Genomic DNA, 18,459 nt, shown 5'->3' on the forward strand with positions numbered 1-18,459 from the left:
TCTCTTAACTAGTGTTCTTTTATCCTTTTACAAAGTTAAAGAACTGTGAACACGGATCCTTGAGACAAGTGAGAGCCGACAGGAGCAGCATTAGGACAGATGTCCTATAACTGGCATGAAAGTTTGGATGCATTTATTAGAAAATAGGGTAAACACTGACATGGAACATACTCTACGTGGAGGCCATTTTTAATTTAAAATTCTTATATTTGGTATGAACAAGAATATGGATTTGTTTTGCGTCTCCCAGTTTTGCATGAAAGTTTCTGTTTCACTGTTTAATGTTTTATATATCTGTATCCACAACACAAAATGAAGGGTATGAGTTTTGACCAACAAGATTGTTTGTATTTGTGATGCAGGTTGGGTTTCAGATGAGGGATTATATGTTCTTATCATTTTCTCTTATATTGTGTTCTTTTTCTTTATGAGGATCTCGTGTAATAGAGCTTGTGTGAGATTACCTGATTCTCTGTTTATATGTGATTTGTTAAATGTATTTATTCTTTGCTTCGACCTAGAATCAACTACATTTGTGCAGCCCTGGAGTCCAAGGCAAGACAACAGCTTTTTCTAAGTTATTTCTGCATTTGGAAGCAGCCAGCTGGTCATTCAAACACAGATCCACGGCCTCTGAGAGCTCAGGGGGCAGAATGAACCCCCGCTGAGGCTGGCTGACTTTAATTTAGGAAGCCAACGAGTAGCTCGGACATGAAAAGGCTCCGCTTCTGCTGCACCTTCACTGTGAACAGCAAAGGGGAAGTTCCCTCCTACCGCATAACGTAAACTTGGCTCCAATAAAAGCATCCGTTGGCACCTTGCTGGACAACAGGAAATCTTTGTTTACTGAAAAACATCCCGTTGTTGGCCTCGGGTTGTATGACCCCTCACGCTGAGTGGCTGCAGAGCGTCACACAGGAGCCCTGTTGGAGCCCCATGTTTCATGCTCTGAGTTTACTGAACAAAGCAGCCGTATCCTTAAGATAAACAACCACTTCATAATGTATGTGTGTATATGTAGCTGCAGCATTAGTTCTGCGTCAGACCCTCAGGCCTTCGTCTGTTTGTCAAAGTGCCTTTAGGTATGTATTGTTTAACTGACACGCCCAGGTTCAGAGGTCAAAATATCTCAAGTTAGAAGTAGGACCCATCCAACAATTGTACAATAACATATTCTAAGTTGACATAACCTGTGACTGTATTTAGTTTTTACCCTGAGAAAACACAACACTGTGTTTATTACAAGAATAACAGAGCGGCTGAATCTTTTCAGTCTACCCAGTCAATGGGTTTTTATTACGTTTCCAGCAACAGATCCATTTCATTCACAGTAACAGTTCAACACGTTTACATTTCCAGACATTATATCCTCACATACATATAGACTATATACCAGAGAATGGGCATATATGATTGGGTAAATACACTCTAAAATGCAAAAAGTCCTAAATCCTATTGAGCTGTGTGTGAGAGCAGTCGTTTCTGCAAAGATGAAGGGAATGAGATAAAGGTTGAAAAGTTACATTTGGGGATAGTTGATGCTAGGGTTAGGGGACATCTTCCAAATGTGCTTTTTAATTTGCAATGGTTGATGATATTATTGTTTTGGACGGGGCAGGAGAATCAACATGATAGGCTTTAAAGTTGGCCAACCACTTCTCAAAGTGACCACAAATGGACGCGGAGAAGGAGGGCAGCAAGGCAGGGCAGTGCAATACAATCAATGTCATACTCTCATGGCAATTCAGTCAAGATGGCAGGACTTTTTTGAATAAGATGGTGGTAACTTTACAACGCAATGGGGCACCAGTGGCCTAGTAATTAGTGTGCATGCCCAATGTACTGATGCTACAGTCCTCAAAGCGAGCAACCCAAGACCTGTAGCTCCTGTTCTACATGTTATTACACTGACTCTCTCTCTCTCTCTCTCTCTCTCTCTCTCTCTCTCTCTCTCCCCCCAATTCCTACTCTGTCCACTTTACTGTCTCTCTCTTGCATAAAAAGCTCCCCAAAAATAACAATACAACCTGCTATCCAGCCATCTGAAAAACAAAAAATTAACTGGGAATTTATGACTAAGCATGAGCACTTTTTAAACATTGGGTTTGGAAACCCAAATTAAAAAAGCCTTCTAACTATGTTCTCTAGGGTTTTATCTTCATAATAGTGAGCATCTAAAACTATTGTTAATTATTGTCAATCCAAAATGAAATACTGACACTTAAGTTTCTAGTAACTTTCCTCATAAATTGTGATAATTGTTTGATATTACGTGTTTAATTCCGTATGAACGTCACACAGCAGAAGTGGTTTACACTGAACGCTAAGCTTTGTCTGTGATTGTTGGATGTGTAGAGTTTTGACTTTTCAACTGAGAAGTTCAGGTTGGGCCAAAATTATATAAAACCATCTAACCCTATAAAGCCATCTTTTAGCTTAGCATTTTTAGCTCTGGAAACATCCCAGCTTAACGTAGCACTCGGCTGCACCACACTATGCCATTGTTGTGTATGCTGAAACAAGCAGATGTGAATCAAAGCTTGATCTGCCACGCCCAAACAATCTACTGGAACCACACATAAATTCAAAATGAATTGTTTTTTAATCACATTTTTTAAACATCTATTTGCACTGATTGTTGTGCATGCTAGATAAGCATAAGCCATAATTTGACTTTTAAATGCGAATCACGGGTTCATGAAAATTAAAGGAACAGTAACAGGCCATGGACTGGGGTTGGGCTTTTGAACCGATATGTCAGGATGGCACAGGTCACAAAGCCGATGACAGTCAAACCAGGTATATTGACAGCACAGTTGACCTAACCCTATTTGATACCACTTGTTTATGTCAGGTTTCCAACATGAACATCCTAAAGCTAATGGGGAGCTAATACAATACACAGCCTGTTTCACATTTCCATTAACAATGCACATCTGGAGATGGAGAACTATCTGTAAGTCAGTGAGTGTGTACAGTACGTGCAGTACCTGAGGTCAAGTCTCTTTAAGTGGCTGGTAACAACATTTGGTACAATCAGTCTTTGGTCAAGGTGCATGTACATTTCATCAGTATCTTCACTCCAAATACCAACAGCTAGTCTTCTCTGTGCAGTTTATTCATGTCCTCCATATTCTGGTCCTCTGCAGGGTGAGCTGTTGCATTCCTGGCGCTGCTCCTGCGGTTTCTCCTCAGGCGGTGCTCTGAGAACCAGTTGGAGACAGTCATGGCGAGACGGAGGAGACCCAGGCTAATGCAGTGAACCTCCGAGGTGATGGGGATCTCAGAAAAGAGGGCGTGGTCTCGGCACATGAGGGCATTGCGGCACTCAAAGTCTTTGACAATGTTGAGGATCTCTTGGCGCTCTGCCTGCCGCATCATCCCCCGAATGTTGAGCAGGGTGGAGATGTGCTTTTTCCTGTGAGGAGGAAGGATACAGAGAGGAAGAGGGGCAGACTGGTGTTAATGGAAATCAGGTCTGTTTGGTGTCGTCAAAGGCTGCCATGACTCCGAGTAAGAGTCATAGCTCTTTGAGTCATTGCATATTTTTCTGGGAAGGGGTAGAAATTTTGGTTCCATTTCTCAAAAAGCAGAACTCGTTATCATTTTCTGTATTAATAGTCAATAAAAAGTACTTATGCCTTTAAGAACAATATATTCAAATTCCTTGTTACTTATTTCTCTGGTCATCTGACTAAACTTTTAATTTGTAATTATGACAAGTAACTCTTTGAATTGAGTTTGTTTTTTTAAATGTTGGTAAAAATCATGGAAGTCTTCAGAAAAAAGTCTTGGAAATTATAAACTACAGCAGAATAGGTAATATAATAATGGACAAAAAGTGTAAATCTGGTGGCCCAGTAGGAAAGACAAGAGTTAAATTTGAGGATGTTAGTCTTGATGAATAAGTGCTACCTCAGGAGACAAAGTCTAGATCGAATAAAACTCCCTCCACATGGCTCCCATGACCTGATTTTTTTCACCCATAAATGACTTAATACTTATAAACAAAGAACTGGTCGAGCTGCATGTTTGAAGGATTGATTGAATGTCCGTGTGTTGTCGCGGTCAAGTGTGCATGAATGGACTCAAGGAAGGGCCGCAGCCTTTGATCTCCTAAAATACCAGCAGGGGATGCCATACAGTAAACAAAAGGGGTGAGCCAAGCAGTGAGTTAGCAGGTCTGCAGGTCTGAACTACTATGTTTTGCTCTCCTCTCTACACCTCTCCCCCTTTGATTCAGAGTGTGGCACCAGTCTGTCTCCTGCAGGGTGGCAGGATCAGGAAGTACTCGGCAGCAGCTTCCTGTCTGCTCCTCTGAGGGTAATGCGTCACATGCGGTCGTAGGTTGCCGGCCGTCACCTGAGTCTTAATCTGTTCACAAACAGCCTAAGCGGCTGGGACTCCCCCCCTGAGGCCTCTCAGCCTCATCCATTCTCAAAACAGACCCGCACTCCTCTCCAAAAATAGCAAAGTTAATGTAGATATGTTTCCGTGCTTCTTTTTCCTTGTTTTGATCCATTGTGACAAAAAAAAACATGTCTTACATTTTTCTTCACTCTGGCTAACAGCCAAAAACAGCACTGTGAATGTGTAGCAGTAAGCAAAAAAGAATATGGGACCTTCGGGGGTACAGTGCAGCGAATATCTGTTTTCATAGACACTTCCTGTTCGCAATAAATATGTTCAAACACAGTTAATTTATTAAAGCCCTCACCGAATATCTGGAAACTCTTTCACCAGAACAGCCACCTCCATCTGGATGGAGGGAGTGTCCTCCAGCAGGATGATGTCAGCCAGGTGGCTGATGACACTGTCCAACCAGGATGAACTGGATTCCTGAAGAAAGAAGACAAAAAACATCCAAATGACGCAAAAAATAATCATTGTTCAAATTTGTCTTTCTCTGGAAAATTGCACAATTGATGGATGAGGCCTTCAATGGATGTATTACTAAGAACTGGATATCAGTTAACTTTGAGGATATACAGCCCACTGAAAACCACTGTTGTTTTGCCCAGCCTAAAGGCTGTACATTGTGATGACATCTCGAATTTCTTCATTTTATTGTTCCCAAGTGCAGTTTTTATAAATATGAAACTTCCAGGGATCAAAAAATCATGAAAGAAAGAGTAATCATATTTTTGGTTAGCAGTTCAAGATGTTCAAGGACACACTTCTGTCAGAAAGTAACTGCTGAGAAAAACATTACCAATGAAATGGAGTAGCACCTCATTGTACCTGAACAATAAATCCACGACTGTTCCGTGGCCCAATGTTTGGCATGCTAACCATCACTATTTTTGCCTTTCAGAGCCAGAGGTTTCCATGTTTTGTACATAGAGTAGATACCCATTGGTTCAACTCCATTGTTATCCTGGTTGCTGGATCAATTGAGTAACATCACGTCAATGACATGTATCTGTGTCCAAAAACATTAATATTTATAATCAGATGTATTTCAGCCAGATTGGACAATAAAAAAAATGAACATCATGTACTGAGGCTATAGTCCTCGTTGCATTGGTCACAGGTTTGGCTCCCAATCCTGATGTTTGGTGGAGTCAACCCCCTCTCTCTCTCCCCAGATTACCTGTCTCTCTATACCTGACCTGTGAATAAACTTTAAAGCCTAAAAAATTGTATTCATACTGTCTGACTGAGACTTAAAAGTAGTGATTGAAACCATAAACGCATTAAGAAAATGCCTACTGAGGTAACAAGTCAGTTGAGAAGTAGATTTGTAATCTGATATCTTTATACAACCAGTCAAGTCGCCCCCTGCTGACCATTAGAAAGAATGCACATTAAAGACACTCAAGCTTCACTTCTGAAACCAAGAGGCTAAGTCCAACAACAAACAAGCTCTGGTTTAACTGATACTGTCATCCTCCATCCAAATCATTTTGTCTTCTGATATAAGGAGTCTTTTGAAGATGATCCAAGTAGAGCAGTAAACAATCAAAGAGGAAGCACAGATTAATGCCTCTAAAGGCCAGAGGCCGAACATTTAGGTGATTTACTCCGTGAAAAACAAAACCCCACCTCTGTTTTTCTAGGTCCTGTTGTTCCTTCAAACACTCCGGATAAGAAAGCTGAATTCTTTGGCCTGGCATTCTCTAAAAATAAACGTCTTTTTTAGACAGCCATTAAAACCTCAAACCCACCTCCCTCCCACAAGTTCCTCAGTTTCCACAGATACTTCTTCCCACTCCTCTGCAAAAAAAGCGGAGGCCATCAAGGCCATCCCAGAGCCACATCGAAGCCAGCCAGCTGACAGGAACAGGAAGATCCTTCTGAACACAGCGGCTTCCTGTTGTCAGCTTAGGTGACGGACACTTGTTTGAACTCCAGCACAAAAAAGGGGGCAAATGCCATACTGTCAGCCCTGGTTTTTTTTTTTTTTTTTTTTTGGTCAACAAACTCATCCCCTCGTCCTGCAAGTGCTAACGTAAGCTTGGCCCATCCATCTCCATCTCACTGACAGCAGCCATTTTTCAGATCTCACTCCTGTATCAACACTGTCAGAGTTATTCCTGACCTAGGAAGTTAGAAGGTCAGGCTTTATTCACAGCCTTCACACTCTGCATTCCCTGTACCAGATTTTAAGAATCAGCAATTAGTAATTAGTATAAAAAACGTTATGATGTTAAAGTCTGATTGCAGCTTTCTTCTTTAATGTCATAGCCTGGTAGAAGTGGAGACTTACCAGATCCTTAAAGAGTCCTTTCAGCTGTTTGGCCTCATCTTGCAGACGGATAGCCATCCTCTTCCTCATCTTTGAGGATGTGCAGATGACCCGTCCACGCATGACAGCTCGGACGTACTCCACCAGGACCCTCCGGTGCACCTCACCCACCAGCGTCTGTCAGCCAATCACAAAATAAATCACTCAGTAAATCCCATACTTAGACATGTGAATCACCATCTCTGACTTATTTCTACCAGCCCGCTGGTAAAATTTCCCTGTGAAGTTTTGAGAATGCAGCAGGAAACATTCAGGAAATGTGTGTGAGCCGACGGTGATGACTTTAATATCATAAGACGCATGACTTGCATGTTCGCATAATGAAACTGCGTCATACTTTTTCCTGCTCGCCAGTACGTTCTTTTTTTACCTGTTTGTTGTCCAATTACAAGAAACCTTGATATAAAGGCCAAAACTGTCACTTTACAGACTGACTCTGTCCCTTTGTCTGCCATCTTGGATTACTGCGCCATAGTTTTCATGTCATGACCTGGCCCCTGAGACCTCCGTGAGGGCTTTGTGTAAATAAGCATCTCAGGGGCAGCCTGTCCTGAAATCTTCTACACATTTTCAAGAGTACAAGTGTGAAATCAGGTAAGGAGTACAAGTGTGAAATCAGGTAAGGAGTACAAGTGTGAAATCAAGTAAGGAGTACCTGATAAGGTGGAGCGTCCATCCTTCTGAACTTCTTGAAGTGTTGTTTGATGCTGGCTTCAATGGCCTCAAACGCCTCTGTGTTGTTCAACCATTTTCTCTTGATCAGCTTATCAAAGAAAGGCTGCAACAATAACGGACATTGTACATTCATTTAAGTACCATAAGTATGTGTAATGTTGAGTAACCTGTTCTTTGTTCTTCATCAGAATTACACAAGTGACACACTAAGCTAATTGTTTGAATCTACATCATGGCTGAGATAAAAAAAAACAATCCACAGCAAGTTCATGTCTGAACAAAGAAAAGAAGATTAACTGCCTGAGGTCTTTCAGTCTGGGCATGTGCAATCCAAGCAAACTCATTGCTTTAGAGCAATCCAGCATTATGAACCGAGATCAGACCTAGAACTCACCCTGATGTGCTCAAACAGTCTGTCCGACAGCACCCTCACAGACTGGTTGATGATCCTGTCCAGGGACGAGTTGGCTCTCTGGGCCGTCTCGTCGCTGCCCTGTGGGTCACACTGCCTGCAGCGCTCCACCAAGGATCTATAGGATACCCATGAGTTATTGAGCTAACCTTTCAACAAATAACTGCAATCCTTTAAAAAAAAATGAAATGTTGAATTATTCAGTGGAAAAATCAATTGTTTGTCAACCTGAGAGGAGGGCAACAGTTGACCAGAGCGATGGTCCTGGAAACATATCCGTCCCCTCGATCTCCAAACTCAGCCTGAGTCTCATGAAACATCTCCGCCTTCCTCTGGAAACTGGACACAGAGGTTTATTAGACTGTATGCTAATACAGCCTCTACATGGACCAGAAGTGTATCCCTCAATCAGTAGTACTCTGAAGTAGATTTTACCTCATGCAAATCCCATAATTTATTTAATTGATTAGATTTTTTTGTGCATTTTGTTTGTTTAATAGCCAATTTATTTTTTCAAATTGTTTGCAAGCCTCTTACAATCAGCATCCACTCACTTGTAGAGAAAGTCTGCCAGTCCAATGAGGCTACAGCGAGCCACTCTTGCCCCGAGAAACTGGTTCACAGATGTAGATCTGTCCAAGTCCACCTTTAATCTCTGGAATCATATATACAAAATGTGTATAATTTAATTTATAAGCCAGTTTCAGAGTATTTCAATGTGAAAATGACATCATACCTGGATGACTGAGCGTGCCAGATGGGATTGAAACTCTTCTATGTGCAGAGTCTGGGCCCATCGCCTCTCCTCCTCATCCAGAACCTGAATCAGCTCTCCTGTCACCTTCTCCTGAAAATCAAAGCATACAATTATATTCTGTCCATTACATGAGCTGTATTAAGAAGTTGACATAACCTCTTGGTTTTAAAATGTAACCTGCAGAAATCCCTTGAACCTGCATTCCTCCTCATGGCCAGCAGCTCTCGCCAAAAAACATCTGATTTCACGGAAACATCCCTCAGACTAAGGACTAAGGACTTAAGCTACCAAGCTACCAAGTGCATATTATCACATGGTGTAATCCCAAGAACTAGCATTTGCCAACCAAAACGTCCTGATAAAGAAGGCAGTACTTTCTGAAAATTTAGGGACTTTGATGCGTCATTAATAATTTTCATGTGCAAACTCTGCATGCTAGCAAGCTAATTTTCCTAGGTCTTTATACTTCAGTGAAAACACAGACAACTACAGGCTAGAGTAGGCTTTTAACTTCTAGAAAAGTAGTTTGTGATTGACTTGTCAATCGAGATAGATGCATAGCAATGCACAGTCATCCAATTGTCCAAATATGTTCACTTCTGTATCCAAAAGAAATTCCTATGGCGCAGTCAAAATGCCAAACTTTTGGCTTAAAATTTGATCCACGAAACAAACAGAACTGTGGCTATGTTTTATACAATCTATGGTCCATTGTGCATATTTCTTAGAGAGCAGTCTTGCAGAAATTAGATTTCTCACCCTGACTATACTGATGCAGTCTTGTTCCAGCCGGTCCACTGTGTCTTGGGGCAGAATAGGCTCCAGAGGAGAATATGTGATAGGGGTAGTTGCGCCAATCGTTCCAAGGACATCCCTAGTAAAAAAAAAATGCAGATCATTAGAAGTTTAACTTCCAAGTTTGTTGTATAATTTGGTATATCATAGTTGGATGGACACATCCTGGTCTGATAATAAACCCCACCTGTTGTAGATGTTGTAGAACCAGTCAAGCAGTGAGTAGACGTCTGAGATCTGCAGCGGGCCACTTGTAATGGTCTGAAGACGTTTGGCCACGGCTCGATGGTAACTTTCCACATACACCTGGAAGGCAGCAAACTCCTCTGGGTAAATTGACACAGCATTCCTCCTCGCTGCATCCAAGTCATCCACCATCCGACTCCTGAGGCGCTCCAGGTACGAGGCCAGCTGACCCGCCTGGGTGTCCACCTGGTGCGGCAAGCTCCAGTCTGCGGCCTCTGCCACAGCCAGCCTCCACTTCGTCTTCAGCCGCCTGGGACGCTGGCTGGGCTGGATCTGCGGCACCTCTCGCTCTGGCTTGGTCTCCTCTCTAAAAGCCCAGGCGGAATCAGCATGTTCCTCCTGTTGGATCACTAGCACCACCAGCCCAAGATTGGGACCAGCACTTGGTTGGCGAAGGGATTCTCTTACTACATCCCACATCTCTCTCTGCAGGGCCTCATAAAGGAGCTCCACGTCTTTAGCTTTCCGCCTGCCTGAATCCAGTGTTGCATTGGAGCTGAGGGATTCATCTAAGGATAAGGACGATAAGGGGATCATGCCAGGAGTGGGGCTGGGACAAAGGGTGGGAGTGAGGCATGGAGAAGAGGTGGTTGGCAGGAGAGACAGCAGCTCACACTCTCGCTCCAGCTCTTGAATGTGTGTGTCGGCCAGAAGAAGGTCCCTGTTATTGACCAGCTGCAGGATCTCGAGTACTGTTAGGGGCAAGTAAAGAAAAGGGCTGAATGTTTATTTACAACAGTCACAAAAGTGATGATTTTACTACAAGACCGGCTCAAAAGAAAGACCGGCCTTAAAAATAATTTTAGTCCATGTCCCCTGTCCCCCTTGAAGCTCTGTAAAGAAGTGTCTGTTCTCAGGCTTATTAAGTTATTATGCGTTTGCCAAAACTGGTTTATTGTTGCTCATTCTTCTATTCCTAGCGAGGTTCCCCGTGGAGTCTGTGAACAGTAGCTTGGTTGAACGTCTATCTAGAGGAACCTGGGGCTGGAGGAAGTGCAGTCATTTCCTGATTTCACAGTCTGGTGGTGATTGAACCCAGTGACTCAGGGATCTGGGGACCTCTTAGCCTCATCAGAGAGTTGTCTAGGATTGGGAGGAAGTACTGCTGAAGCTTAACCAGGACGTGCAAAGTTATCTACTGTATTTCAAAGTTCTTGTAAAATACAAAAAATGTTAAAATCACAATTAGGACGTTTTACACTATAAACTAAGGTTTTTCTGAACCACCTTTTTCTGATCAAATTTTGAGAATTGGTTGCATATGTTGCAAAGAAAATCTGCCGTCAAAGAAAGAGGATTTAGCTGAAGAAAAAGGGATTTCTAACATTAATGAGTCTGATCGATAATAACTTTTTAGGGCTCCTTTGAGGAACTTCTGACTTGTATCAATTTTGTGGCCGCTGCAAAAAAAGCAGAGTCATTAAAATTGACCAATTGTCCCTTCGTTGATCTTTAAAGCCCCTGAGTGGAGTCTTAAACTAGTTTTTGAAACAGACTGTAATTAATAGTGATGCTTCTTTATAACCTAAAAATTCAAACCAAACCATACAAGACTAGATTGACTTTTCATTTATTGTAATCTTTAGTGCTTGCAACTGCTGCAAAGGGGGATGTGTCTGACAAGACAACTATACAGCATGCTGAGGTAACAGCCTGTATTTAAATTTCCCATGGTTAACAAGTGAGGTACATCCGACAGTTAAAAGAGGAAGAGATGTTTTACTTTAACAGGAGAAGATAATTGGGCTTGGGAATTATTTAAAAAGACTGTTGCTGCTGCAAATCACCTTGTCTGACACTTATATGATATGCATTAAATATAACTTTATAGATATTATCAACCGTCTCTTTGATGCTCTGGTTATCTCTTTTAGATCATATAGAGGCATATTAATTTCAGTCTGTTTAATAACCTGTCAGAAACTCCTCACAGGAGCTTTAAACAACTGGTGTCATCGTGACGTTTACCTGAGAGGGGCTCTCTGGTTTTCACTATCGGCTCCTCCTCCATCGTATCCTCCTCAGCCTCCTGGGAGGACGCCTTGTCTGACATTGACTCCCTCTTCAGCAGATTGACCATCCTGAGGAAGGAGGGCTGCCTGGATGCCTCCACCTCGCTGTCAGTGCTCAGGTTCCCGCAGGGCAGGCTCTCTCTGCGCTCCTCCTTACGTCGCCCTGTAAACCTGCACAGCATCCAGAGAAGAAAGAAAGAGCATGAATGGCTGCAGCCTGTAAGATCCACTATGGACGTAGAATGTATGATATGCATACAGTCCATAGCTCACAATAGGACATGATGTTTGTATTGTACTGGACAGTTTGGCTTGTTAGCCGCTACATTGGAATGCCACACATTCACACATCTGTTAAACTGTGCTGCTGCAAGCCTCGGTTAAATATAGTCCCATTCAACAAGTACACAACACGTCAACGACAAACAAAAGAGGTTCCGTGCATCAACAAGTTGCTATAGCTTATTACATAACTCTGCAGGAAATATACACGCTATAGTCGGTTCCCCTCTGGGACCTGGTAAATAACTCCTCACATTTGTAGAGCCCAGCTGTTCTGCAGAGACTGCACTCTCTCAATTGAGTAATAATCTTTCTGTGACTCTTACACCATTGGTGTTTCCTATCGGGGAACTTTTGATTTCAATTGTTTATAATGGATGTTTGTAGTCATATTTAAGACATACACTGGACAATGACTGCTTAGAACATGCTTTTTTGAAATTGGGAAGATTTATTTGTATTTTTATTTCAAGTGTTTTCTTCCATTTTATTTCATTGTACTACTTCTGGGTTGATGGATTATAACAGAGAAATTAAGAAAAGCATTTGAACCAACCATGCTTACTTAAAGCTCCTGTGAGGAACTTTTGGTTTGTGTTGATTTTGGCACAAACAGGATGTTTCTGGAGAGTGCTGTTAGTCACTACCCCCTTCAGTGGTAACAGCATTACAAATAACTTGATACTAAGAATTTATCTTTATGCAGATAGTATTATTTGTGTTTAAACCTCATAAAGAGGCCTCAATATTAATTTTAGTCTGTTTCATAACCTGTTAAAAACTCCCCATAGGAGCTTTAAGATTTTAACTCTTCAACCTCCCCAGTCCTCACCGCAGTAGGGTCATAATTCCTTCGGAGCCCCTGCGTAGTCCTTTCTTTTTCTCCCTCTCGGGTGGGAGAGTGTTCGAGTCCCCCGGGCTGTAGTGTGGAGAGTTGTGCCCCCACACATTGCGTCCGGATATGCGGAGCCCTTTCCCCAGTTTTCCGAGGGTTTTTAGGGGTGACGATCCACAGAGCCGCTCCAGAGTCCCCCTGAGAGGCTTCCCTTTAGGATTGCCGGCACCGTGCCTCTCTGCGTTCACCTCGTTCTCCTCCTCTTCGTCATCACGCGAGGACCTGAGCTGGAGGTGTCCCCTGACCTCCCCCATGATGAGGCCCATGTCCCCTCCGTTCCTCTCGTCCTCGTCCAGATCCACGTCATCAAACGGGTTCAGGCTCTTGTTCAGGTCCTTCAGGTCATTCAGCTCATTCAGATCGTTCAGATCATTCAGGTCCCTGAGGTCCAAGTCCAGCCGGGGCAGGATCAGCTCTCCGTTGACTCGGGGGAACTCGTGACAGCTCTTGGACCTTCCTGGGAGCTTCTTCAGGATGGGCATGGTTGCAATTGATTTTTTTAACAAACTGCAATACAGAGATAAAGTCTGTTTTAGAAAATAATTCAACCAACAACAGTTTTTAGAATTTCAAAATCATGGGCCAATGATTATCAGGGCATTTTTTTGAATGACTTCTTAGAAAACAAATGTTAAATCCTCATGTAAGAATACAAGAGTCAGTCCTAGTGTGCATGGGGTCCACAATGTCTGACTGAAAACTGAACTTATGACATCTGGAAGAGGTTGTTTTCTTTTTGGTGGCACATCATGCCAGACAGTTTATATAACCAGAGTCTAAAACATCCTTTCACATGGTTATGCAACGCACCTCACTGAGCAAATAGGAAGTGAGTATTCAAAATATTGCTGTGTGTACATGCTACAGCTACAGCTGTAGAATAATGTATTTCATATAGAATAATTATTTAAAAGGGAAACAAGATATGTACTGGTGAGACACTTTTAAGGTAAAATTATCTTTTTTTAGACAAAAATAGAAGAAATGCACATCAAATAAGCTCTGGGTATTTTGTCATTGTCCCCCACATATCATGCCAGATGTGTCACCCTTTTTGTCTTTTTTTTCTATAAGGACTTACAGGTAAAAGAAACCAGTGGATATTTCACAATCACAAAGATGAGAAGAGCTGCCTTGTTTCCTTTTTGGCTTGATGACAATGAATCACAGTTAATCTCATCCTGTTGTTGGTAATATAAGGTAATCATATCAGGACAGAGCTGATTTAGATTGTCTTCTACGCATCGGGAATTCATCCTCTAATCTGGAGTTTACAACTTAAATGAAAGGTTCTGATTTATTTGAATTTGAAAAAAAATCAAGTGCACAAAAATGCAGTAAAACTTTTCCTGCTCTAACAAAATCTGCTGTAATTGTCAGTGCTGTGTGTGCAGAGATGTTTTCCTAATGTGTATGACAACAAGAACGTTGTGTTACTTTTCCTTCCCTGCAGCTCATAAAGGAAACACACCTCTGGAAACACAAGGAGAGGCCGTTTTACACTAAGTCACGGACTGCTTGAGTCTCAAAATTAACTCCAAATCAAGCACAAGAAGTATTTAAGAACTAATTGGGCTAGAAATAATGTCTTTGTGACAAGTATGGATGGAAACATGGGAATGTCAAGGATGGATTGATCAATGGGAACCTAGCGTCACATTAGTCTCTGATATTTGGGGCTTAATCTCTGTCTCTGTTTAAGGGTTAAATGTGACTGTTAGGGAGCCTTCTTAAAGAGACACAGAGGAGAAGGAGTTGAAATGTTTACCTATAAAACTGGACACGACCAGTGACATAATATTCCAAAATGCCCCTCACATATTGTTGTTAACAGGAAAATCTCCTGATAATGTGAATGTGTGTCATTAAACTAAAGTATTACAACATAATTTATATTTTGCTATGATTATTTGTAAAGATATTATCTTCTCCCACAAGTAGCTATGTGACGAATCAAATGCCTTTGTTTGGAGAGCAGTCTTTACATTTTTTTTCTATCACTGCCTCCGAGGTCTCCGTATGTGTGGGCTCTGACCATATGCAGGAGTGCTCAAAAAGAGAACAGTGCCAAGTGTTCAAAATGAAACGTCACGCCAAATGCAGTGAAGGGTCTTTTTCATATAAAAGGTGTGTACACTTGTATACGATCCACAGATTATTTCTACTTTGATTTTATTTTAAAACATCTTCACTCTCAAACCAGAAAACATTTAATATTAAAAACAATATAAAGGATGTTGAATCTTGAATTGATATAACTTTTGTACATTTGTTTGAAAGAATCTAATCTCTTTTAGTAACTAACCCAATTTAAGAAAATGTAAAACTGTTGTTCATCTTTGCCTCCTGAAAGCAAAAAAACATATATTTTTCACCTTCCTAAAATTGGACTATTTCTCCTTGTTTATTTAAGTAAGAGTTGTGTTCTCCTCTTTCTGTGGTTTCCTTTAAACAGCTCAGTGTCTCCTTGTTGAAGCACAGTGCTCTGACTGCTGCTGCCCACTGAGCAGATCCTGATCATTACAATCGCTGGTTTAAAGTAAGAAACTGGATTGAAAACGTGAACTCTACTTGCCTCAACATCCTGCAAAAAAATGAATGTCTCTAGAAATGTCTAGAAAAGAGAAAATGTATTCAAACTGATTATCATATGTAGAAAAAAAAAGTAAGACCCAGACCCCTGATATCTATAATAAGGAACCAAGTTCATAAAGTTCTCTTTGAATTGTTTGTTGATTCTACAGATTCTATTTATGTTTAAGTTCACATCTTTTTAGCAGTAAATTAAAGAGCAAACCCTTCAAAACTGGACGTCAGAAAACTTCAATTATTGTCGTTTGTTCATGCAAGATGCATCAATGAAATGTACCCATTGTATCTCTTAGTGTTTACAGTTCTAGACTGTATATTGAAAGCATATTGTACTGTATGCTGTCTTGCATATTTCACTTTTCTCCCAGTCCCTCTGTTTGAACATTGGGCTCAGACTTTGTGTGCAGAAAATGACTTGTTAACACTTTTACTGTTGATCAAATATCTGAGAAAAGTGCACGACAGGAAAACATTTGCAAACAGCTGAGAAGGAGTTTACGACCCCTCCAAAGCCAAACATCTTCTTGAGCAAACAATGGGTGATATGAAGGGAGCAGACATCATTAAGAGGTTTTTTACAAAACAGGATGGTGAGGATGTCCTTCAGTACCTTTAGTCTGATTTCACTCTAACATCCCTGGATATAACGATAGAACAGGTTTTTCCAAAGTATTTAAATGACAATAACTTTTTAAAATCTAATGTCAGGAGCAAAAAAAAAATAATGTTGAGACATTAATTTCTGTGTGGCTAATTAAGGAACACTTATGGGGGTAAAAAAGTCCAAACACAGAAACTTCTGCAGAGTAAATTAAAGACATTCATCGTCAGGCTAAGAGTGGTGTAGATTCAAGCATCCTAATCCAACACTTTCTGTGCCTGCAGACGAGAGAGACTTACCTGATGAGCTTTCCTTGCAGTGTGTCAGTACAATGTCATCCTGGAGTGTGCTGTCTGTGCGGGCTGCCAGGCTGCAGAGTGTGTGCATGTGTGTGTGACTGATGAGTGTGAGAGCGTGTCTGAAAGTACTCGGTGACTCAAGAGAGCAATGTGGCTGCCTGTGGTTTCCTGACGGGCTCTATTGTGGTGGAAGGTGATATGTTTTCCTGAGGAAAGGCCCGTCCCGTCCTCTCTCCCCACTCCTACCCCACAGACCCCCCCCCCCCCCCCCCCCCCTCCAAGACAAAAAAAACCTCCCACAAACACACACACACACACACACACACACCCGCACTCTGGGGACCATGGTCATTGCACTAATTGCCATAACTGTACAGTATGAGGACAGAGAGAACCAGAGCATTTCCCCTGCTGTGTTTTATGTCTTTATCATTTTTACGTAACCTCACTGTGTTTGCATATGTGTGTGTGTGTGTGTGTGTGTGTGTGTGTGTGTGTGTGTGTGTGTGTGTGTGTGCGTGTGACTGATTTCATATGAAAATGAACTATAGGGATGAATCATGTGTCTGTGGCCTTGGGTCCAGATACCATTCAGACACATCAGCAGTGGATTTTTCCGCAGCGGAAGAATGTAGGTGCTTTGACCAGAGCTAAAATGACAATGAACTCTGGTGCTGCTGCATTATTGTCTTTGCTTTACAGCAGCGTCAAGGTCACTGCAGCTGAGACAAGACTCTAATGTCACACAAACAAATAAAACAACTGACGGATATATGAGAGGAGTGTGTGTGTGTGTGTGTGTGTGTGTGTGTGTGTGTGTGTGTGTGTGTGTGTGTGTGTGTGTGTGCAAATACCTCTGAGCTGTATGCAATTTTTAAAAACTAACCAAGCAAAGCAACATGTCAAAAAGATGAGGAGCCCTGTGGTTCAACATCCTCTTACCATCCCTGTATTCTGTGTCTGACTTTGCCTGCCCCCTAATGGACAGTCTAGTGTACGGCAAGACTAAGGGAAGAGAGGAGGGAAGACTAGTTGTGGTTCAGAATTAACAAGTTGAAAATACATTTGCATAAATCAAAATGTAGGATTGACTATTAAAAATTACATTTGACAATTCAAAACTGATTTACAGCTTCAGTATCTTATTTCAAATGATAGATGTTGGGCGTAGCCTCGTGGGTGCGGAGGCTGTGGTCCTCCGAGCAGACGGCCCAGGGTTTCCATTCCAACTTGTGGCTCCTATCCAGCATGTCATAACCAACTCTCTCTCACTCCCCAGTTTCTCTATCCACTGAACTATCTCTAAAGGCATAAAAAGGCTGAAAATAAACCTTTTAAAAAGACAGATGTAGTATTTACTTTTTCACTAGTGAGAACAAAAACAACATATTTTTAAAACTGCATGTCAACATTTTATTTAATAAAATTGTGAGTGGTGTAAATTGGTAATCATTGGAATATTAAATGTATAAAAAAAGTGTGAATTTATCTGTACTAGTAGTGATAGCAGATATCTGATTAATTCTGTAATTATAATGACATTCTTACTAAACATATAGTTTGTTTGATTTAGAATTTAAGATAGGCTACATGTTCTGTAGTAAACATGTAAATGCTTTGATTATTTAAACTAGTGAGAAATTAATAAATAATAAGGACATTTCCAGTAGTGATTAAAGAATTGTGTATATTAATAAAGATTACTGGGACGTAGAAATCAAAGATACAAATAGTAACTAATCTCACTGACTTTATGGTTGTTTTGAATGTTGAATGATAACATGTCGTAAATAAATTATAGATATCTGTAAATTAGTTTGACTTGATGTCAGTGTTGAGGGTTTATTAGATTAAATAAAAGGTAAAGTTATCCACAATGAACATGTCCAGAAATAAAATTTGACAAATGAGAAATCAAGTCTATATATATCTAAATCAAATGGTTTGTGGTTCGTTTCATTTTTATCAATGAAGCAATTGTTTAGTATGTATGTGTATGTAGTAAGTATGCATTCTTAAGATCTGCTGATTAAATGTTTAATAAGCTAACATGACCTGATGGAGAAAAAATGATCCTAGAAACTGGATCTGTTTCTCTAGTCGTGGGTCCTCTGTAAATTCCTCCGTCAGCTCTACCCTTTAATG

The 18,459-nt window shown here is 41.1% G+C and overlaps 1 protein-coding gene across 1 annotated transcript; it reads right to left on the minus strand.

Moving 5' to 3' along the window:
• Positions 1-1,264: 1,264 nt before the first annotated feature.
• exoc3l2a (exocyst complex component 3-like 2a) lies at positions 1,265-16,495 on the minus strand. Its single transcript, XM_020629261.3, has 13 exons — positions 16,315-16,495; positions 12,760-13,329; positions 11,602-11,816; positions 9,575-10,325; positions 9,352-9,466; positions 8,572-8,682; positions 8,390-8,490; positions 8,064-8,174; positions 7,818-7,953; positions 7,404-7,526; positions 6,710-6,865; positions 4,718-4,839; positions 1,265-3,418 (listed from the first exon to the last, which is right to left on the minus strand). Exons 2-13 carry the CDS (start codon positions 13,302-13,304, stop codon positions 3,097-3,099), a joined length of 2,808 nt encoding a protein of 935 aa, XP_020484917.1. The 5' UTR covers positions 13,305-13,329; positions 16,315-16,495; the 3' UTR covers positions 1,265-3,096.
• Between the last annotated feature and the right edge of the window lie 1,964 nt (positions 16,496-18,459).

The sequence above is a fragment of the Labrus bergylta genome, chromosome 14 (genome assembly GCF_963930695.1).
Source record: "Labrus bergylta chromosome 14, fLabBer1.1, whole genome shotgun sequence".
Lineage (NCBI taxonomy): Eukaryota > Metazoa > Chordata > Actinopteri > Labriformes > Labridae > Labrus > Labrus bergylta.

Bases quoted from the DNA above. Each gene is read 5' to 3' on its own strand.
- exoc3l2a (XM_020629261.3), bottom strand. From the start codon at position 13,304: ATGCCCATCCTGAAGAAGCTCCCAGGAAGGTCCAAGAGCTGTCACGAG. The intron at 7,527-7,817 runs GTGAGTTCTAGG...TTATTGTTGCAG, and splicing joins GACTGTTTGAGCACATCAGG to CCTTTCTTTGATAAGCTGAT. The intron at 4,840-6,709 runs GTAAGTCTCCAC...TTCTTTCTTCAG, and splicing joins AAGGACTCTTTAAGGATCTG to GAATCCAGTTCATCCTGGTT.